Source organism: Cherax quadricarinatus, chromosome 16 (genome assembly GCF_038502225.1).
Source record: "Cherax quadricarinatus isolate ZL_2023a chromosome 16, ASM3850222v1, whole genome shotgun sequence".
Taxonomy (NCBI): domain Eukaryota; kingdom Metazoa; phylum Arthropoda; class Malacostraca; order Decapoda; family Parastacidae; genus Cherax; species Cherax quadricarinatus.
The window spans coordinates 15,761,596-15,784,998 of NC_091307.1; the positions used below are offsets into that span (position 1 = coordinate 15,761,596).

At 41.3% G+C, this 23,403-nt stretch overlaps 1 protein-coding gene across 1 annotated transcript in view; it reads left to right on the plus strand.

Moving 5' to 3' along the window:
* Positions 1-23,403, plus strand: part of LOC128688788 (alpha-2-macroglobulin receptor-associated protein) — a 78,840-nt gene that overhangs the window by 42,874 nt on the left and 12,563 nt on the right. The window contains exons 4-6 of the mRNA XM_070085426.1: positions 5,041-5,148; positions 14,541-14,631; positions 19,778-19,934. Of these exons, the coding sequence (XP_069941527.1) occupies positions 5,041-5,148; positions 14,541-14,631; positions 19,778-19,934 (356 nt within the window). The remainder of the gene's footprint in view (positions 1-5,040; positions 5,149-14,540; positions 14,632-19,777; positions 19,935-23,403) is intronic.

The window sequence follows — 23,403 nt, forward strand, 5'->3', positions numbered from 1 at the left end:
ATAGGGCACAATAAGGGAACACTTTATCAATATCCGTGGCCCCAGACTATTCAGCATCTTGCCAAAAGATATCAGAAACACTGCTTGGACAACTATAGAAGTCTTCAAGAGGAAACTGGACAAGTATTTTCACTAGGTTCCAGATCAACCAGGCTATGATGGATGTGTGATCAGTGGGCCACCAACACCAAGCAGCCTGGTTGAGCAGACAAGCACTAGACAAACCTGGCCCATGGCCGGGCTCCAGGAGTAGAAAAACTCAGAACTCATCGAGGGTATATCAGAGTTATTGTGGGAAAGTCGTGATACCTTCAAACAAGGATAAACAAATAAATTTTAGTACAAACTCTGCTATTGGCTGGGATGCTAAAATAGAGACATTCAACCCTCATTGCTGATTGACTGCTAAGCCACCCTTACACTTCCACTCCAGTTGGCTCAGAAACTCTCCAAGAGGCAAACTACCGTATCACTAGTTGGCTAAGGCCCACCCACACAAGAACAAGAGTCTCCTATTGGCTTAAATGCTTCCTAAAAGGCAAGCTACCAAATGACTGGTTGGCCAAGGCCCACCCAAGCGTGCTGACCATAATAATACAGTAATGTAATAATAGTATTTTTTTTTTCAACACCAGCAGTCTCCCATCAAGACAGGATAACCCAAAGAAGATGAAAGGAAAGTTTTTGTGCATTTTAAATTTAGTAATTTATACAGGAGAAGAGATTACTAGCCCCTTGCTCCTGGCATTTTAGCCACCCCTTTCGACATGCATGGCTTAAGAAGGAAAGATTCTTTCAACTCTGTCAAGGGAGGTGTGAGTGGATGCACTCGGCTGTATGGCTGGGCATAATAATAATCTTTATTTCTACAGGTACATGATATAACTATTAGACCTAACTGACATCATTGGCGTACTACTGTACATAGATATCCCCTGGTTATGCAGAGCATTTTGGACAATTATGTTCATCTTGTTTCTCAGGATGCAACCTACAACAGTCACACCATTGTGCTACACATATTGTATCTCCAATTTTTAATCACAACTCTAAGCAAAATTTCACCGAGGGTAAATCATAACTTCAGGTCGTAGCAACTCCAGCCCATCGTAATTTCAGTGACCACTGTACTGTCTTCAGTGTCATCCCCAAAGGTTGATGACACTGCCATATCTTGTTGCAGTGGCACTTCTGTCAGTCCTGGCTGGATTACCATTGCTGTCCTCTTCAAAACCTGAAAGACCCTCCTCTTATCACATTCCTCAATGTGACAGAGGTATTTCTCGTATTTCACTCTCGAGAAAGGTTGGTGTGTCAGTCTACCATTGTGAGCCTATGTTTAGTGGGTGATATTACCCATGATGCCCTGTACATACCCATGTGGCCTGGATTTTTTTCTTGGGAGACATGAGGTAGCTTTCATTTCTTTCAACAAACCGGCCATATCCCACCGAGGCAGGGTCGCCCAAAAAGAAAAACGAAAGTCTCTCTTTTTAAATTTAGTAATTTATACAGGAAAAAGGGTTACAAGCCCCTTGCTCCTGGCATTACGAGGTAGCTACTGACCCAAAAGACACAGCTAAGTCCAAAATGGCAGCATGTGGCAAATTTGAAACCTAGAAAAATTATGCATATACATGTAGTGTCATTTGCATTCTAGTACAATGGAACCTCCGTATTTGTGCATGCCTATGTTCATAGAACTTGATATTTGCCTAATTTTTCAGTGTGATAATAAAAATAAAAATAAAATGTTACAAATAATAATAGTACATGTTATTATTAATAACATGTATTATTATTAACATGTATGTTATTAAATACCATTGCCTCAATCACTGCCTCTACCACTCCAGTCACACTCAATCTACAAGCACCAAACACAATGAATTATTGTGAAATGTTTGGAGGAGCAGGGAGACTAATGTTCACTCCAGCATAAACAAAGTCACACTGACGATGTGTCAACCACTCCCTCGTATTTTTGTACAATTTCCTTCTTCAATTATATCATATTTATTATTATTATTATTATTATTACTATTGTTATTATTAGCTGTAGCAGAAATGTTTAATTCTTTGCAGTGTTCAAGAGTAAACACATGATGTCACCGTCTAATACCTGTCCGAATAGCCATTCCAATATGCAGTCATGAATGGGTTTACATTATTTATACTGTAGTTTAATAGCAAATAATGAACAAACAAAACACTCACCACACTGAATGGTGGGAGGGCTGGCTGCCAGTTGCGGGGGTCGGAGGGAGGGTAGTAGGGACTCGCAGGTGGCGGGAAACTTAAATATGATTTGGCGGCTGGGAATTTGGTGGCTCGGAATTTGGCGGTTGGGAATTCGCGAATGTGTGAAGCCCGTGAAAGTTGAAAACGTGAATGTTGAGGGAGACCTGTAATCATGGCCCCCAAAAAGAGTAGTGATCCAAACAAGCCTGGAGAAATAGATGGCAAGTAACATTTGCACCTGAGAAAACGCAAATGATGATCGTCTCTAGGCACCATGATGGTAATGCTGGTGCAGTAGTAAGGATGAATGGGAGGGTGTTGGCACCTGGAGAAGAAGTTGATATCCTTGGGGTGAAATTTCACTCCAAACTAACCATGAAGAACCATGTTGTAAATCTAGCAAACAAGGCAGCCAGGAAGCTTACAGCACCTCGCCGTATCTCGCATCTGCTTGACAGTAGGGGTTGCAAAATTCTGTATGAGGCACAAGTACACTCACACCTTGAGTATGCCCCACTTTCTTGGTTTGCCTGCCCCCCCTCTCATCTGTGACTGCTTGACAGAGTGGAGAACAGAGCAAGACATCTCATCTCTTGCCTGGACCCATCCTGGATAGATCTGTCATTTCAGCAGAGCCTTCAGCACAGGAGGGATGTGGGTGGCCTTACTGTTATGTACAAGGCCAATATTGTCAAAGTACCACACTTGGATCCACTTCGAGACAGAGTGAAACAAGCTTTTATGCCACAAGACGGGCAGAAAGCATTAACTTCACTCTGGCTGTACCCTTCTCCAGAACATCACTCCATCTGAGATCATATATACCCAGGATGACTCGAGTATGGAACACATTCGTACAGCATAATGATGTCAACAAGATAAATTCAGCTGATCAAATGAAAATGCTGGCCCACAGATGGCTCCAACTTCATCCTGTTCCCTACTTGTATGTCTCATAACAATAAAAATACTTTCAAATGAGCTGATGTAGGTAACAGCTCTTAGCTTGCCAATAAAGTTAGGAATCCTTAACCTGTAAATAGCTTGTCAATAACGCTAGGGATCCTTAACCTTGTCAAACCCTGTGTAAAAAAAAAAAAAAAAAAAAAAAAAAAAAAAAAAAACAGTGAGAACAATAATTAAAGTGAAAGAAAGAACTCATTGGGAAGTGGGAAAGTGGAACATGTGTGTCGGACCTAATGGTGAAATCCACCATATCATCCATATTGAAAAATAGAGGCAATAAAATGAGCTGATGTGGCAAAAGGAGTGAAAATTCTTGTTGTGAAAAGGTCGCAGATAATTGAAGAAATGGAATAACTTGTTACTGTGAATTTACAAAAAACTATTGGCCAGTGACAGTGTTTTTGAAACAATAATTTGTGAAAAAGCAAACTAGTTATATAGTGATCTTAGGCAAGACACCCCGGTAAACGGTGCTGAAAGTGATGAATTTAAGGCAAGTAGGGGCTGGTTTGATGGGTTTAAAGTAAGGCATAGGGAGACTGCCAGTGCTAAAAGAGATGAAGCTGAAAAGTTTAAGGAATTTAAAACCTTTGTAGACATTAAGGGATTTATTCCTTATCAAGTTTTTAATTGTGATGAAAACTGCCTCTCTTGGGAAAGAATGCCTAAGAGAACCTACATCACACACTAAGAGAAATCATTACCAGGACACAAGCCAATGAAACAGGCTAACACTCTTATGTGGTAATGCTAGTGGGCACTGCAGAATTCAAGACTTGCACAAGGAGCAGCAAGAAGTGGTTGAGGAAATGTCTTCTTCAGAGGAGGGAAGCAGTAAAGGCAACATTTCCACTGCAGAAATTAAGGGCTTAAACACAGAGCCTAGTGAAAAAATGGCATCTTAACATTACTGTTGTGAATAGGAGCATCAACCTGTTCAATGTCAATGTTATTGACCATTTTAGAAAAAATTTGAAAAGTTGTCAAAAGCAGACAACACTGGACAGCTAGTGAATCCCCATCATCTTCAAGTGCTACTGCACAGAAACAAAAAAGAGAGAGAAAAAAAAACTGACTATTTTATGGACACCCTTCCCAAACAATAACATCTCTTCACCTTCCTCTTAAACCATCAGCACTCCTCAGCAAAGGTAAAGTGCAGTTAAATTTTCATGTATTTATTGTTTTTATAGTTTTCATGTATGATTTTTATGCATGCTATTATTATTATACAGGTTTAACCCTTAAATAAGCATTACTTCCACTTAAAATGTTTTATAATTGGTAATTTTTTGGGGTCTGGAACAGATGAATCCAGCTTACATTATTTCTTATGGGAAAATTGATTCAATATTCATATAACTCGCTATTCGAACAACCTCCTGGAATGAATTAAGTTTGAATATCAAGGTACCACTGTACATATGAAACAAAGGGTTAAATTCTTACGCTATAGATACTATTCATTGTTGTGTAGAGAGGGTTCATGTTGCACACTAGGTTTATTTAAAGGTAGTGAGATGTAGATGCTCAAACATGTGTTCTTTGTTTGACTTTGTGGTTTATCCTAGGTTAAATTTATGTACTGTACTTATGTTCTCATAGCATGTGTGTGCTGTTATGACCATTGTAAACAAATTTTGTATATACCCAAAACCTAAATAAAAAACTTGTGTATTAATTTTATTTTGTTTCTCTGGTTTGCCAGAGAATGAGGAAGGGAGAGTGATAGTCTTAGTAAACATTCTCACTGATGTTAGTGATCAAATTTATGCTTGATTAATAATTAAAATGTTTGACATATTCAATCAGATAAATTTTCATTGCTTACAGAGCCTGAATTGAAAGCTCTTAAAGAGGAGTTCCAACATCATCAGGACAAAATTGATGACTACTATGCTCTGATTAATAGTGCTTCTGTCAAGATGGAAAGTGAGCAAAGTAAGTATTGTTATTGTATGTTTAACAAAATAAATCTTTAACAGTACCAGTATTTTGTGCATTGCAATGTCTAATCACTTTTAAACAAATAAGATTTACAATTATTTGAGGGCTAGTCTGCCTCTTGTAAAGTATAGTAAACTCTAGCTTCATCTTAGCTATACTCAAAAGTGTGCCCTTTAGAAAAGAAAGGTCTATATTTACAACTAACCCACACTCTGGATAAGGAACTGTAGATGGTTTTTATCTTGGACTATTATGCTATATCAAGTTTACTCTATAAATTTCTGCCTTGTTATTTCATGGGCTGCATAAATAGATATATCTGTGGAAAGTGACAAACCCAGTGGGCCCTACACATGAGAAGCAAGTGATACAGATACTCATGTGTTGACTCCTTCAACAGGAATTGCCACTTTGAGAAGAATCTGTCAGTTGAGGCTTGGGCACAGCCTCAACTGTTTTCAACTGTGTAGCCTCAACTGTGTAGTTTGTGGTATGCCTCTGACTGGAGCACATTTTTACTATTTTGCTCAATCTTGTGTTTTTTCCGTTGTGGTTTTTATAATGGGATTTTTACTGGTTTGGTTATTGTAAGTTAGTGTGGTAGTATGTACTCACCAAGCTGTGTTTGCGGGATTGAGAGACTGCTCCTGGCCCTCCCTCCTACACCACTTTGATCGGCATTCATTTCTGGCCTCTTGGACCATATCATATCTTCTCTTTAATATGAATATTGAACTTGCCTCCACAACCCCATCAAAATCATTCCACTTCTCAATCACCCTGAGACCATGGAGATACTTTCTTACATCTATATCTGCAGCTTCCACCTCTGTCCAGTTGATCCTTTTAATCTAAATTCAAACAGTCTTTTATCTGCCCTATGAGTTCCTCTTAAGATTTCATGTGTTATCATGTGTACCCTTGTCTTTTCCACCAAGGTTGTCAGATTAATTTCCTATAACATCATTTATTTCAAATATGTGGACATTTTCAAGTTTCTTAATATGCTTTATCAGTTATGGGCTCCATGCTAAGTACATATACTCAATTGGCCTAACATATGTCATAAACAGTCGGACCCCACTAATACGGCAGATTAGGTTCCAGGCTACTGCTGTAAAGCGGATCACCCCCCCTTTTTGTTTTTTCCTTATAAATGCATATAGGTAGTAGGTTGGTAGACAGCAACCACCCAGGGAGGTACTACTGTCCTACCAAATGAGTGTGAAACATAAGCCTGTAATTGTTTTGCATGATGGTAGGATTGCTGGTCTCTTTTTCTGTCTCATAAACATGCAAGGTTGCAGGTATGTCTTGCTACTTCTACTTACACTTAGGTCACAGTACACATACATGTACAAGCATATACAGTGGAACCCTGGATTTTGCACATAATCTGTTCCAGAAGGTCGGTCTAAATTCGAAATGTACGAAAACCGAAGTAATATTTCCTATAAGAAATAATGTAAATACAATTAATCTGTTCCAGACACCCAAAAATATTCACAAAAAAATAATTTTTTTAAAGAATAACTATAGTTTTACATACAGAAAACAATGAGAAATAAATATAAAGCATTAATGAAATGGGATAAATGAACATTTAAATTACTATTACATACTTTTATTGAAGACTCTTGTTGGCGTATGGAAGAAGGCAAGGAGGGGGGAGAGAGGAGAGCTTATTGTTTGGAATGGGAATCCCCCTCCATAAGGACTTCAGGTATCAGGTGTGGCCGAACTGTCCAGGATGTATAAGAAACCCTACACAACCTTATGTTCCATAGTGGCCAAGAAAAAGGAAATAAAGGACGCTGTTGTTGCAAAGGGAGTAACTATGCTGACAAAAATGAGATCACCAGTACTGGAAGAGGTTGAGAAGTTATTATTGGTGTGGATAAATGAGAAACAATTAGCAGGAGATACTCTTATGACTTCGATTATTTGTGAAAAGGCTAGGCAGTTGCATGAAGATTTCGTAAAGAAATTGCCTGCAAATAGTGGTGATGTGAGTGAATTTAACCCTTTGACTGTTTCAGGCCCCTCTCTGAAACTGTCATTCTATGTCACCAAATATTCGAAAAAAAAAAATTATTTTTTCTTATGAAAATGTTAGGAATATTTTTCTGAGTGTTTTAAGCCTAAAAAAAAATTTTTTGCCATCAGTACTTACCGAGATATAGAGCCGCAAAGTTTGCAGAAAGTGACGTGCGTACGGCAACAGCGGCGACTGCCGCCCACCCGGTATTCTTTTATTTACTCTAATTCAAAGGTTTCTTGCATTTTTCAATATTTTTCTGTTCCATTTAACTTATGTGGCCTGTGAGACCAATGTAAGGTGCATTGTTCAAATATACACTCATTGTTTACAACACAGTAACAGAACAAACTTTATCACTATTAGTTTGTGTATACACTTTGCTTACACAAACAAACAATACAAAACAATGTTTATTACTATTGTTCCATAATATATATACATATGTACAGTCACTAAACACGTTCCTAGAACTGCTGCAGCTTGTGGAACTCTTTGAAACATGGGTATATGCAGAGGGGCACTTGACACTCCTCACACACAAAACAAGTGTCTCTGCGTGTTTGTGGGTGTTTTGTGGTATGTGTACATACATAACACCTCTTCTGAGCATTTTTCTTGGCAGTAGTAGGAGGCAGTTGCATGGGGTAGTGATCACCAGGCCTGAAACGAGATGACGTGTGTTGGTAATTTCGTGGGCACTGGTCTATTGCAGGTGTTGCTCCTTGGTACTTTGCAATTATTTGTCTGATTACTGACAAGCAAAATTCACCATATTTTGGTGTTTTGTTGGTCTTCAACTTGTATATGTTATAAGCATTCAGCATAGAGATATCAACAAGATGGAAAAAAAGTTTTATATACCACTTATAACTCTTGCGTACACAGTCTGCAAACCCAATCTGCATGTCACATTTGTCCACTAAGTGCATATTGAGGTTGTAGTCCATGACAGCTGCAGGCTTTAGAATGGGTTCATTGGTCTCTCTGTTGTGCCTGCCACTGTGTACCATTTCGTTTTGGTGAACTGATGTCAATAATGTGACATCACGTTTGTCATGCCACCGAAATGCCATGATGCCATTGGCAGCAAAGGCTTGCACCTCACCTCTGCGAGTGCCAGCGTCGAACCTTGGCATATGTTTACGATTACGACGCACTGTGCCACACACGTCTGTCAAGTTCACTCGCAAGAAATCACTGAGTAAGGGGCTTGTGTACCAGTTATCAGTAAATAACATATGCCCCTTACCAAGATATGGTTCCATCATTGCTCGAACCACATCACCAGAGATACCCAATAACTTCATGGTATCTCTCAAAGTATTACTGCCAGTGTACACAATGATATCCAAAACTAGACCACTTCTGCAATCACACAGTACAAATAGCTTTATACCAAAGTGTTTCCTCTTGCTTGGTATATATTGCTTGAATGAGAGTCTTCCTTTGAATAAAATCAAGGACTCATCAATAACAAGCTTCCTGAAGGGATAAAAATACATGCAGCACTTTTGTTTCAGGTACATAAACACATTTCTTATCTTATATAACCTGTCGCTTCTGTCAGGCCTGGTTTTGTCTGAAAAGTGTAACATACGTAACAGTATCAGGAAACGATTGACACCTATAATGTCACTAAAACCTGGAGTTGAAATCAGGCGTTCTGTTGCCCAGTATGTGGTGACAGTGTGCTTATACACATGTGGCATAAGCATTATTGTGGCAAAAAACAGGTACATCTCTGCCACAGTTGTCTCCTTCCACTTGTGTAGCCGTGATTTTGGTGAGAGAATTGTATTTGCCATGGTGTAATCACAGTATGTGTTTGTTTCCCTGACAATGATGTCCATCAGGGGTTCATTGAAGAATAACTCAAAGCAGTCCAGTTCACTGGCATTGTTCCCAAGTGGACATGATGGCTTTATTTCACTTTGTGTTTCATCAAAGTCATGGGGACTGGGAACAAACTCGTCACCGTCCTGCCAATCCCAGATGTGGTCTGCTGGTGGGGTCTGGATATTGTACCGTGGTTGTGGTTGTGCAGGTTGTGGTTGTGCAGGTTGTGGGAGTGCAGGTTGTGGGAGTGTGGGGTCGGGTGAGGCTGGTTGTTGTGCAGAGTCAGCAGCGTGGGTAGTAGCGTGGCCCGCTGATGGTGCCACATGGGCCGTGTAACCCTCACTATCACCACCACTGCCTGCTCCCTCACTCACATAATTCATACCCATCGTTACAATATCATCATCTTCACTATAAGGTCGTGGTGTAGGGCCACGGGATGTGCTCCCAGAGTTTCTCCTTCCCCTTGGAACAACATATGAAACACTACCAGACCGCATGCTACGTCGTACATACTGCCGCTTCACTGGGGAATATTCACCCTCACTGTCACTAGAACTGCTTTCAATGGCCTTGAAATCACTATCACTATCACATTCACTGCTATCAACTGGGTGTTGTACACGACCAAATAGTTTCCTCTTTCGTCCTGGTACAGGCGAACGTGAACGTGACCAAGCCGGCCCAGTACCAGAGGTGGAAGGTTGTGGGTCATCTGGGTTTTCATCACAAATTATGTTATCCTGGGCACTTTTTCCGGTAACAATCGCTTCAAAACCCTGGAATTCACTGTCACTGACATTTTCATCGCTGTTAGAGCTATCACTTGGGAACAAAAGACCTCCAATCTGCCGAGGAGTGAGGAACTTCTTACCGAGAGGCATGGTAAAAATGGACTAACAAGATGGCGTTCCCACAATGCACCGCTGGGTCCCAGATTTTTTTCACAGGGTGCACACCGACCACTGAGACCCATTCTCTCTCATGTAGGCCTACCAGGCCTTTCCCGCTTGATTTGAAGCCGCTAGAATTTGTGCGTATAAATACGTCAGAAACATTGGCTTGTAAGACGTATTTATATGTCGTGAACAGTGAAAGGGTTAAGGCCAGCAAAGGCTGGCCGGAAAAGGCAATGCCAGGACACAAGCCTATGAAAGACAGGCTGACGCTAATGTTCTGTGCTAATGCTAGTGGGGATTTCAAAGTGAAGCCATTACTAGTGTACCATTCTGAAAATCCCAGAGTGTTCAGGAAAAACAATGTTATGAAGAGTAAATTGTGTGTTTTGGAAATCTAATAGTAAGGCATGGGTCATGAGGGAAATTTTCGTCGAGTGGTTCAATGAAGTGTTTGGCCTTAGTGTGAAGGAGTATCTCCTGGAAAAGAAATTGGATCTCAAGTGCCTGCTAGTAATGGACAATGCACCTGCTCATCCTCCAAACTAAGGATGACCTAATTTTCGAAGAGTTTGGGTTCATCACAGTAAAATTCTTGCCCACGAATACCACTCCTCTCCTCCAACCCATGGACCAGCAGGTTATTGCAAACTTTAAAAAAAACGACACAAAAGCAATGTTTCACAGGTGCTTGACTGTGACCACAGACACTCACTCGACCCTAAGGGAATTTTGGAGAGAACACTTCAGCATCCTCCATTGCATAACCCTTATAGGTATGGCTTGGGAGGGAGTGACTACCAGGACTTTGAACTCTGCCTGGAGAAAATTGTGGCCAGATTGTGTCGACAAGAGGGATTTTGAAGGATTTGGGACTGACCCTAATGAGCCTATGTCTGTTGGAAAATCAATTGTGGCACTGGGGAGTTCCATGGGGTTGGATGTGAGTTTGGAGGATGTGGAAGAATTGGTGGAAGACCACAATGAAGAGCTCACCACTGAGGAGCTGCAAGAGCTTCAGCAGGAAGAGCAACACATCACAGCTCAGAATCTTGCTGCAGAGGAGGAGGAAGAGAGATGGAAGAAGGTGCCTTCTTCAGAAATTAAAGAGATTTTTACTATGTGGGGTAAGATGGAAAGCTTTATGGAGAAACATCACCCTAACAAGGTTGTTGCAAGCCAGGTTGGCAACATGTACAGTGACAAAGTCTTGGGCCATTTTAGGGAAGTGTTAAAGAGACGTCAGAAACAGAGCTCTCTCCACAGTTATTTTGCGAGACAGGACTCCAGTGACTCTCAAGGTGGTCCTAGTGGCATTAAGAAACAGAGAAGAGAAGCAACCCCAGAAAAGCAAATGGTACCTGAGGTGTTGATCGAAAGGGATTCCCCTTCCAAACTATAAACAATCCACTCTCCTCCTCCTCCTCCAGTCTCCAATACACTATGAAGAATCTCCAATAAAGGTAAGTGTTATGCTGTTAATGTTTCATTCATCATTTCCCATTATATTGTTTATGTACTACATGTATATTTCATGTAAAAAAAATTTTTGTTTTAATACTTCTGGGTGTCAGGAACGGATTAATTGTATTTACGTTATTTCTTATGGGGAAAATTGATTCGTAAATCGTAAATTTCGTTTATAGTAACGGCTCCAGGAACGGATTAATTGCGAAAAACGAGGGACCACTGTACTAGTGTACTAAATGAAGAATAAATGACACTTTCCTCTATTGAAGATGTAGTGATGAGTCACTGTGTCCTGGGAGTGCCTTTTCCTCCTGAGTAATGCAGGTCGGTATTGTATACCATTTTGATGTTCAACTTGTCAGACACTGCAACACATGGCATCTTGGTACAGAAAACACCTTGGACAAGTTTTTCAAGTGAGAAGTGTTGGATCTGAGAAGGACATGACCTCTCAGTGGCTACATTCTCAATACTACTACTACTCTGCACCTCTCCTTCCGACAGTATTTAAGTCTCCGCACTGTCGCTTGATCTTCAGATAGTTCCTGACTATGGAACTGAACTTCTCCAGGCTGAGGGACTGACAACCTCAAATTCTACGACTTCAAGGGTGATGGACTGATTACATCGTCTTCACATCTCTACTGTTCCTGCCTACTTTCTGTATTCGACTGAAGAAGCCTACTGTGTAGGCGAAACATTTCGGAATAAAGTTGTCTAACTGTTGCATATGTGTCTTACCTAACAACAATGCAGGTCCTGTTTGGCATTTTCTTCTGGAACAGGCCTTATCACACTGTATGCCACTACGATTCTTAAATCTCTCAAACCAACCTTTGCTGGCCCTAAATTCACCAATATGAACACTAGTTCCAGGCATTTTTTCTGTTAACCTGGGTGTTAGTTGACTGGTGTGGGTTGCATCCTGGGGGATAAGATTAAGGACCCCAATGGAAATAAGTTAGACAGTCCTCGATGACACATTGACTTTCTTGGGTTATCCTGGGTGGCTAACCCTCTGGGGTTAATTGTTTCTTGGTATTTTCGATAAGTCACATCAACAACAGTCTCTCCACATCTTCGAGAAGTACAGCTGACCGTGGTGCAGCAGCAGCAGCAGCAACTGACGGTGCTACAGCAGCAGCTGACTGTGGTGCAGCAGCAGCTGACCGTGGTGCAGCAGCAGCAGAAGCTGACCGTGGTACAGCAGCAGCAGCAGCTGACGGTGCTACAGCAGCAGCTGACTGTGGGGCAGCAGCAGCTGGCCATGGTACAGCAGCAGCTGGCCGTGGTACAGCAGCAGCTGACTGTGGTACAGCAGCAGCTGACTGTGGTATAGCAGCAGCTGTCTGTGGTACAGCAGCAGCTGATGGTGCTGAGTCAGAACTCAGCAGCTGACCCTCTATGGGTACGTGGGCGGCCAGCCAGTCAGTCAGTGTTAGGAGTGTGAGCAAGGAGGCAGGCCATGGCTGCAAGGGCGTTACGCAGCAGCTGACTTACCTAATCCACGTGTGAACTACAGCAGCAGCTGAGCTGATGGTGCTACAGCAGCAGATAACCATGGTACAGCAGCAGCTGACGGTGCTACAGCAGCAGCTGACGGTGCTACAGCAGCAGCTGACGGTGCTACAGCAGCAGCTGAAGGTGCTACAGCAGCAGCTGAAGGTGCTGCAGCAGCAGCTGACTGTGGTACAGCAGCAGCAGCAGCTGACAGTGCTACAGCAGCAGCTGACTGTGGTACAGCAGCAGCTGACTGTGGTACAGCAGCAGCTGACTGTGGTACAGCAGCAGCTGACTGTGGTACAGCAGCAGCTGACTGTGGTACAGCAGCAGCTGACTGTGGTACAGCAGCAGCTGACTGTGGTACAGCAGCAGCTGACTGTGGTACAGCAGCAGCTGACTGTGGTACAGCAGCAGCTGACTGTGGTACAGCAGCAGCTGACTGTGGTACAGCAGCAGCTGACTGTGGTACAGCAGCAGCTGACTGTGGTACAGCAGCAGCTGACTGTGGTACAGCAGCAGCTGACTGTGGTACAGCAGCAGCTGACTGTGGTACAGCAGCAGCTGACTGTGGTACAGCAGCAGCTGACTGTGGTACAGCAGCAGCTGACTGTGGTACAGCAGCAGCTGACTGTGGTACAGCAGCAGCTGACTGTGGTACAGCAGCAGCTGACTGTGGTACAGCAGCAGCTGACTGTGGTACAGCAGCAGCTGACTGTGGTACAGCAGCAGCTGACTGTGGTACAGCAGCAGCTGACTGTGGTACAGCAGCAGCTGACTGTGGTACAGCAGCAGCTGACTGTGGTACAGCAGCAGCTGACTGTGGTACAGCAGCAGCTGACTGTGGTACAGCAGCAGCTGACTGTGGTACAGCAGCAGCTGACTGTGGTACAGCAGCAGCTGACTGTGGTACAGCAGCAGCTGACTGTGGTACAGCAGCAGCTGACTGTGGTACAGCAGCAGCTGACTGTGGTACAGCAGCAGCTGACTGTGGTACAGCAGCAGCTGACGGTGGTACAGCAGCAGCTGACGGTGGTACAGCAGCAGCTGAAGGTGCTACAGCAGCACCTGACTGTGGTACAGCAACAGCTGGCCGTGGTGCAGCAGCAGCTGACCGTGGTACGATAGTATTTCTCACCCTTTTTACCACAGGGTTGGCACTAGAAGCTTTCTTTGGGCCCATGGTGGCTTATTTAGCAGTTACAAGCACTAAAAACACTGGAATAATACAAAATTTATTGAATGTATGCGTGCAACTGTCTGCCCTGGCTTGTAAACAATGTCTAGCTCAGCTGAGGCACTCAGGCCAGATGGACCAGATGGCCGCATTCGGGACGAATGATGCAAGTCGAGTTTTTCAACGTAGATCGGGGTCAAATTTTTATGCCAACAAGCATCGTAAGTCGGTTTTATCGTAGGTTGAGGCCATCGTAAGTCAGGAGTCCACTGTATTTGCATACCACTCTGAGCTCTGATAAGACATTTCGCTGTTCCAACCTCCTTTTACAGCAGGCAAAAAATCATGAAGGCATCATACATATAGAAAAAATGTCAGTATACCTATGCTGTGATACACTCCTTCTTTTTACATCCATTGACTAATAAATTTATCTTAAGTTGTAGTATTTTCATATTTCTTGCAGACAACCTTGAAAATGACATAAAGCGCTTTGATACTTTACAAGACTTGGAGTCTTCAGCAAAATCAGCACATCACCCTACAAATGCTCTAAGGTAAAGCTTGGAAAATGTGTGGCTTCTGTATATACATACTTGTGTACCATTGTGTACAAGTCAACCTCCGACTTAATACCCCCCAAATTAATTTTCATATCTCTTGTATAAGTCTACCCTTGTGTTTGAGGTACAATAGAACATCATTCAAAAGATAAAATACAGTGCTAGTTGTTTGTATTTTGTTGCACTGTGCAAAGAAGAAAAAGGTAGTCTGCCAGTTTAGTATTTTCTCTCGCTAAGTCGAACACTCAAATATACAAGAAAATGGTACTGTAAAATAGTGGAAACCTAATTTCTAACAGAGCTAGTGTTGTGTTAGTCACTGTATTGAGATCGTGTGTGCAGCACATCTTGCTGCTGCATGAAAAAAAAAAAGGTATAGAGGAATAGAAGAGTACCATCATTGTAGCAAATACTTTAGGTAGTTTTAAGGTGTGTTAAACAGTTACTTAAGTGGGAATGGTTGGGTGTGAATTGGACCTGCCTAACATGGGTCACTAGACCTACTGCAGTGCTTTTTTTATTCGTTTGGGTTTATGTTCTTATTTGTTTTTAACACACTGGCCGTCTCCTACTGAGGCAGGGTGACCTGGAAAAGAAACGCTTTCACCATCATTCGTGTTATCACTGTGTAGCCAGAGGTGCATAGATAGGACAGTTTAGATGTCATTCTAAACGGCAAATATCCAAAACTCCTCCTTTAAATTCTATCGATTGAGCACAAGAAATCGCCAAGTCAACTGTTTCAACTACAAAATAAAGTGATCGGAAATTGTTAATTTGGCAAATTTAACACAAAGTTCAAAATATTCCAATTTCAAAATAGGGTCCAGAATGAACAATGTAGGCATTCCTGGCACTAAACTAACATTTCCTCTGTTCATTAGTTATGTTTTGAGGCTTTACAAATAAATTCCATTTTGATTTTTTATTCACATAATGAATTTTTATTCACACCAAAAAATAGAAGATTTACTGTTATGCAATACTGTAATAATTGTATAAATATCATCACCATATTTGTGAATGTATATTAGACCCACCAGCTGACGTGTATTAGACGTGTGAGGTCGTTTGTTTACTCTTGAATATCGGCAAAAATTTAACATTTCCGCTACTTTGAGCTCAGTGCAGGCACTGTACTTCCCACCTCCAGGACTCAAGTCTGGCTAACCTGTTTCCCTGAATCCCTTCACAAAATATTATCCTGCTCACACTCCGACAGCTTAAGTCCCAAAAGTTGTTTGTCTTCACTCACTCCTTTCTAACATGCCTCACACATGCCTCCTGTATGTTCAAGCCCCTTGAACACAAAACCACCTTTACTGCCTTCCTCCATCCTTTCCTAGGATGACCTCAACACCACCTTCCCTCCACTGCAGATTTATACACCCTCCAAGTCATCCTGTTTTGCTTCAGCCTCTCTAAATGACAATAACACCTCAACAACCCCTACTCAGCATTCTGAATAATACTTTTAGTACCTCCATGCCTCCTAATTTCCACACTATGAATTTTCTGCATAATATTTACACTACAAATTTCCCTTAGACACGACATCACTGCCTCTGGCTTTCTTCTTGTTGCAACATTCACCACCCATGCTTCACACCCATGTAAGAGTGTTGGTACCAGTAATGGTACCAACATGCATTCCCTTCTATGCTTCCAAGGATAATGTTCTTTGTCTCCACACATACCTCAATGCACCACCCACCTTTTTCCTCATCATCGGTTCTATGGTTTACCTCATCCCATCTGCTGACATGTCCACTCCCAGATATCTGAGCACATTCACTTCTTCCATACCCTCTCCCTCCAATGTGATATCCAGTTTTTCCTTACCCAACTCGTTTGATACCCTCATCTGTGTTCACTTTCAACTTTCTTCCTTTACACACCCTCCCAGATTTGTTTGCTAACCCTTGCAACTTCTCTTCAGAATCTCCCAAAAGCACAGTATCATCAGCAAAAAGGAAGTGTGTCAACTCCCATTTTGTATTTGATTCCACGTAATTTAATACCACCCCTCTTCCCAACAGCCTAGCATTTACTTCTTTTACAACCCCATGGAATGTGACATCACACATTCCTGTCTAAGGTCTATTTTTAATGGAAAGTAATCTCCATCTCTTCTACACACCCTAACCTGAGCCTCACTATCCTCATAAAAACTCTTTACAGCATTTAGTAACTTACTACCTATTCCATACACTTGCAATATCTGCCACAAATGTTCCCCTATCCACAATATCAAATGCCTTTTCTGAATCCATAAAGGCAATGCAAGCTTCTCTGCCTTTAACTAAATGTTTACTTGTATGCTTCAATGTAAACACTTGATCTACACATCCCCTACCCATTCTAAAGCCTCTTTGTTCATCTGTGATCCTTCTTTCTCTTTTATCCCTAATTCTTTCAATAATAACCCTACCATACACTACTTGGTATACTCAGTAGGTTTATTTCCCTATAATTTTTTACTCTTTTTGTTCCTCTTCCCTTTATATAAAGGAACTGTGCATGTTCTTTCCCAGTCTCTAGGTACCTTACCCTCTTTCATACCTTTATTAAACAAAAGTATCAACCACTCCAAAACTATATCCCCACCAATATAGGCAATATAGGAAGTAAAATATTGGTTTGGCAACAGTTGATGAGTGGAATGCGTGGATATGAGTAAGACATAGCCAGTAGGCCTGCTGCAGTGCTGGTTTTTTCAATATGAAGATTATAGATTTTGACTCTTCAGAAATATTGCCCATGAATAAAGTGACATCTCCCCCCATCCCCACCCCCAAAAAAATGGGCTTAGTTTCATCCCATATATACACTTAAGTGTATATTTGGGATGTAATGCTGACTGAAGCCATTGCTTTGGGAAGTGTAGTAGTCTGTAAACTTTAAAGTACAGGTACTGTATATAAGTATGAGTTGAATATTTAAAAGTTAAAATATTGGCACATAGGAAATTAGACATAAACATACTTGATGCAGATGATATAACCAGGCCATTGTGTTGAGAAATTTATTTATGTTTTTAACTTTTATTGTTTAATTTTATTTTTGTTTTTATTATGTGTATGTTATTACTTTTTTATTAGTATGAGCACTAAATGACTGACCTACAGTCAAAATACTCTGTATCACAATCTCTGCTACTACAATAGGGCCCTAGTGATGAATCAGCTGCCTTGGCTCCTTTGGTACCCTCCTTAATAGGGCCCTGGTGATGGACCATCTGCATCAGCTTCTTGTTAATCAATAGGGTTATCAAAGCTTATTCCTTGGGTAAAATTGAAGGTGGGTTCGGCAAATATTTTCATTGTTGGGTTTGGGTTAAAGGACCTGCGTAGTATGGGCCAGTAGGCCTCCTTTCTTATGGCAGGTGGTTTCTAAGGAGTCTGCTTGAACACTCATTAGGTTTTGAAGAGAAATATAGTATAGGATTTTTAGTTTCTAATTACGAAAAATGTTCTGTAAATTACAGAGCAAAACAAAAGCAGCTTTATATGTAGCAATACAAAAACCTTTTTAACATAGGTAATATATATCACATGGCCTCTTCATTTGTAATCCAACTTTTTGAACCAATTCCAGCTGAAAAGATCATGTATTGTATCATAAAGATAAGGATTCTTCAACCTTTTGTTTTACATAGTGGTTTTTATCATTTTCATGTCATTGTGAAATTATCAGGATTCAGTGATAAGCTAAAAAAAAAAAAAGTTCAGTGTCGCATAAAAATATTAAATGTATTGTTTATTGCATAGATGATAGGTGAGCAGTAGAAAGTTATTGGCACTTAGTGTCATTTTGCCTTATTAATCCGAAACCTAATTTTCCCTAGTAATGTTTAGTTAAAAATTCTCAGATGAAACAGGTCAATGGTACAAGGGGGAGAATGAGAGGCCAGAGGTTTGAGGGGAATGAGAGGCCAGAGGTTTGAGGAGAATGAAAGGCCAGAGGTTTGAGGAGAATGAGAGGCCGGATGTTCGAGGGGGAATGAGAGGCCAGAGGTTCGAGGGAAATGAGAGGCCAGAGGTTCGAGGGAAATGAGAGGCCAGAGGTTCGAGGGAAATGAGAGGCCAGAGGTTCGAGGGAAATGAGAGGCCAGAGGTTCGAGGGGGGGATGAGAGGCCAAAGGTTCGAGGGGGGGATGAGAGGCTGGAGGTTCGAGGGGGAATGAGAGGCCAGAGGTTTGAGAGGAATGTGAGGCCGGAGGTTCAAGGGGATTGAGAGCCCAGAGGTTCAAGGGGAATGAGGGGCCGGAGGTTTGAGGGGAATGAGAGGTCAGAGGTTCGAGGGAAATGAGAGGTCAAAGGTTCGAGGGAAATGAGAGGCCAGAGGTTCGAGGGGGAATGAGAGGCCAGAGGTTTGAGGGGAATGTGAGGCCGGAGGTTCGAGGGGATTGAGAGCCCAGAGGTTCAAGGGGAATGAGGGGCCAGAGGTTTGAGGGGAATGAGAGGCTGGAGGTTTGAGGGAAATGAGAGGCTGGATGTTCAAGGGGAAATGAGAGGCCAGAGGTTCGAGGGGAAATGAGAGGCTGGATGTTTGAGGGGGAATGAGAGTCCAGAGATTCGAGGGAAATGAGAGGCCGGAGGTTTGAGAGGAATGAGAGCCCGGAGGTTTGAGGGGAATGAGAGGCCGGAGGTTTGAGGTAAATGAGAGGCTGGAGGTGCAGGAGGGCGATTGTATAGATGTGTATGAATGTGAACATCTGAGATGCAGGTGAGCATAAAAATTATTACAAATGTGAATATAGCAACTGAACATATAAATTCTTCAGGAGTTGTGTAGGATTTTAAAATAGTGAAAAATCTGGCAGTTTGATGGGAGGGTATATGATAGGGTAAAAAAAAAAAAAATATTAAATAAAGAACTCAGATATGGTACAGCAGTAACACATTACACAAAATACGATGAACATTGAGAAATATGGAAAACTAAAATTATTGTAATACCTGCAGCATTTACTAAGATTTTTACATCAGTTTAGTGATAATGGACTTTTAATTCAGTGACATTAGAAAATTAAAAATAAAGTAATAATATTAATTGTCCGGTGCAGTTTAGTATTAGTTCTGTAATGTTTGCATAAATCAGTTACTGGTCACTCTCATGGTTAAATTTCATTCTTCAGAGAGAAGCATAGGGAACTGAAGGAAGGCTATGACCGTTTACACAAAGTAGCATCAACAGGACCAGACAGTAAAGAGTTCGTTGAGCCTAAAGTTGCTGGACTCTGGAAACTGGCTATTCGTGGTGATTTCACTCAAGAGGAACTGGAGTCTTTACATGTAAGTAGTCATAAGACCTTTAGTTGTATAAATTTTTGAATATCAGTTTTTTAATAATTTTTTAACCAAACTTTAAATGGTTGAAGGTAAAGTAGACTTTATATATGTGCTTATGAGTAAAGGAGAAGAAATTGTAGTAGAGCAGTCAGAGCAACACCAAAATACAGGTAAAAAAATGGTGATTGATTTTTAACAGATAATGTTGAAAGCTGCAACCCACATAGACCAGAAATAGGAAAACTCACACAGTTTCTCTGACATATATCTATTACAGTAAGATAACCTTTCTTTTACAGTATCAAAGTACAGTACCATCACTTTTATGAGTGTGAGGCATGGTTTTTTAAACCTTGCAGCAAGGAGGATTCTGGAGACAGTGGAGATATCATGTTTGAGATCAATGTGTTGTGTAAATACTGTACAGAGAATTAGGAGCACTGAACTCAGAAGACAGTATACAGTTATGAAAGGTATAATTCAGAGGGCAGAGGAGGATTATTAAGGTGACTCACGAAATTGTAATGACGCAATTGCAAACAAACATACCACAGGCAGGGTTTGAACTTGTGGCGAGCGAGTCGTAAAACTCCAGACCACCATGTAAGTCACTGGGCCAGCTGGCTACAGTAAGATTCATCCAACTAGGTATATTTATACACCATAGAGAGATTAGCCTTGAGGGGACTAGAGCTAGTTTGTCATGGCCACACTGGGGGGAGATTCATCTGTGAAAACTTGCATTTGTGGCCACAGTGGGGCCTGTGCTAACCTCTCTGTGGTGAAGTGTATAAATATACCTAGTTGGATGAATGTTATTGTAGCCACCTGGCCCAGTGGCTTATGCGCTGGCCTGGAATTTTATGACTCGCTTGCCATGAGTTCAATCCCTGCCTGTAGTATGGTTATTAACCCTTCCAGGGTCCATGCCGTAGATCTACGGCTTTACGTTGAGGGTCCAAACCATAGATCTACGCCATGAGCTCAGCTCACTCTGATTACCTGTGAGCAGTAAATTTGGGCCTAGATATGAGAGAATACATCTATGTGATATGTGTGCACCACATAAAACAAATCCAGCAGCACACAGTGCATAATGAGAAAAAAACGAGACCGTAATTTTCGATTAAAACAGCAACTTTGCAGTGTTTTTTCGTATGTTTTTTATAGTTGTATTTGCGATTTCTTGGTCTCGTTTGATAGAATGGAAGATATATTACAGAAATAGAGATGATTTTGATACTGAAAATGGCTTGAAACTGAGCTCAGAGTAGCGGAAATGTTAGATTTTTGCCGATGTTCAAGAGTAAACAAATGACCTCACACGTCTAATACATGCCAGCTGGTGGGTCTAATATACGTTCACAAATGTGCTGATATTATTTGTACAATTATTACAATATTGCATAACAGTAAATCTTCTATTTTTTGGTTTGAATAAAAATTCATTATGTGAATTAAAAATCAAAATGGAATTCATTTGTAAAGCTTGAAAACATAACTGATGAATAGAGGAAATGTTAGTTTAGTGCCAGGAATGCCTGCATTGTTAATTCTGGACCCTATTTTGAAATTGGAATATTTTGAACTTTGCACTAAATTGGCCAAATTACCAATTTCCACTCACTTTATTTTGTAGTTGAAACAGTTGAATTGGCAGTTTCTTGTGCTCAATTGATAGAATAGAAGTAATACTAGTGAAAAGCTAAGAATTTGGTCAACTGGAATAAGATAATTGGCCTAAAATGGGAGCCAAAGTCGGCAAAATTTTCGATGCGTAAATATCGCTGACACATAAAAATTCACAAGTGTAATTTCATAAATTTTCCATCAAAATTCATACTTTTTGTTTTATTACCTTCAGAAAAAGATTCTCTACCATTTCATAAGAAAAAATAACAAAATTATTTTTTGAAAATTCTTGGACCCTGGTGTGCACTTTGAAATTTGGCCTCTGGACCCTGAAAGGGTTAAGGTGGTTTGCCCATTTAGAAAGGATAGAGTAAAATAGGATGAAAAAGAGGGTTTGGGGTTAGAGGGAGGGAGTGAAAAGTTTTAAGTGTTATAGGCTTCAGCATGAAGAGTGAGTTTTTGGGTGTGTGCACTCGCCTATTTGTGGATTCAGGGATCAATTCAGATCCTGGCCCTGCCTCTAAACTTGCCACTCTTAGAGTCACTCCCTCATAGTTTCATAGTTGCTGTCATACCTGCTTTTAAAACTATGTATGCAGCCTACCTCCGCCTTTTGCTCACGAAGATCATTTCACTTCCCAGTCACTCTGAGATTGAAGAAATATTTCCTAACATCCCTGTGGCATAACTGGGACTTTAACCTCCAGCAGTGTCCTCAGATTCCCATTTCTCACCTCTCAAAAACCCTGTCCCTATCTATCCCTGGTTCTTCTAGTAGGCAGGGTGGGTGTTGGGGTGGGGTGAGAGAGATTTTTTATTGCTGGCTGCCTGACCATTCTACTGTTAAGGGCAATAAATAAATAAGACTTGCAGATTCTTTTTGGTCCACAGTTCAGGACCTTCCAGTCTCCCACAGTGTCTTTCCTTCTCACTCTCAAAGATGGCAGGTGGTTTATTGGTAAGAATTTGATTTAAACTTTTATTCCAAAAATGTACGGGGCATTATTTTTGGTTCTTTTCATGACTTCTCTTGTGTGGAGGGTGATGGTCATAAGTGGGTGGTCTACAGTTAGCTTAGTCAAATGTATAGCTGGTTTTTCTTTCAAGAGAGGTTCCTTGATGCTGGTAAGGGACTCTGTACATGGAATTGGACCTGTTTTCTGCTTCCTTGGCTCGACTCTTATTGCCTCCCATTTCCCCTGGTGCTATACAACTCCTACAGGTTAGGTGCTTTCCTCTACATATAATAATAATAGCATCACAGATTTTATTCAGATATTGAGTGTATTGTATTTTTATATATCCATTTTGTGAGTGATAATGTTGGTTAATGTTTGTTTGCCTTGGATAGAAATTCTATGTGGATCTCATGAGACTGGTTCTTTTATAGGTAATTTCCTCATTGTGTGTGTGTGTGTGTGTGTGTACTCACCTAGTTGAGGTTGCGGGGGTCGAGTCTGAGCTCCTGTGTGTGTGTGTGTGTGTGTGTGTGTGTGTGTGTGTGTGTGTGTGTGTGTGTGTGTGTGTGTGTGTGTGTGTGTGTGTGTGTGCGTGCGTGCGTGTGTGCGTGCGCGTGTGTGCGTGTGTGCGCGCGCGTGCGTGTGCTCAAGGTTTGGGATGGATTCTGTGGAGAAGCTTAGCTAATGCCAAATTTTTCTAAAGAACTTTCCTAGACTCCTCTTTATTAGGTTATCCCATAAATGCAAATACCTTTATGGGAGAATTAGGGCTATTTTGTCTCTTCTGGGAGTTTCTAAAACTAACGTTGTGAGGAAATAAGTGAGTGCATTCCTCATACATTCATGCTGAAAGACTCATTTCTCTTGTGTGTTTGTAATGC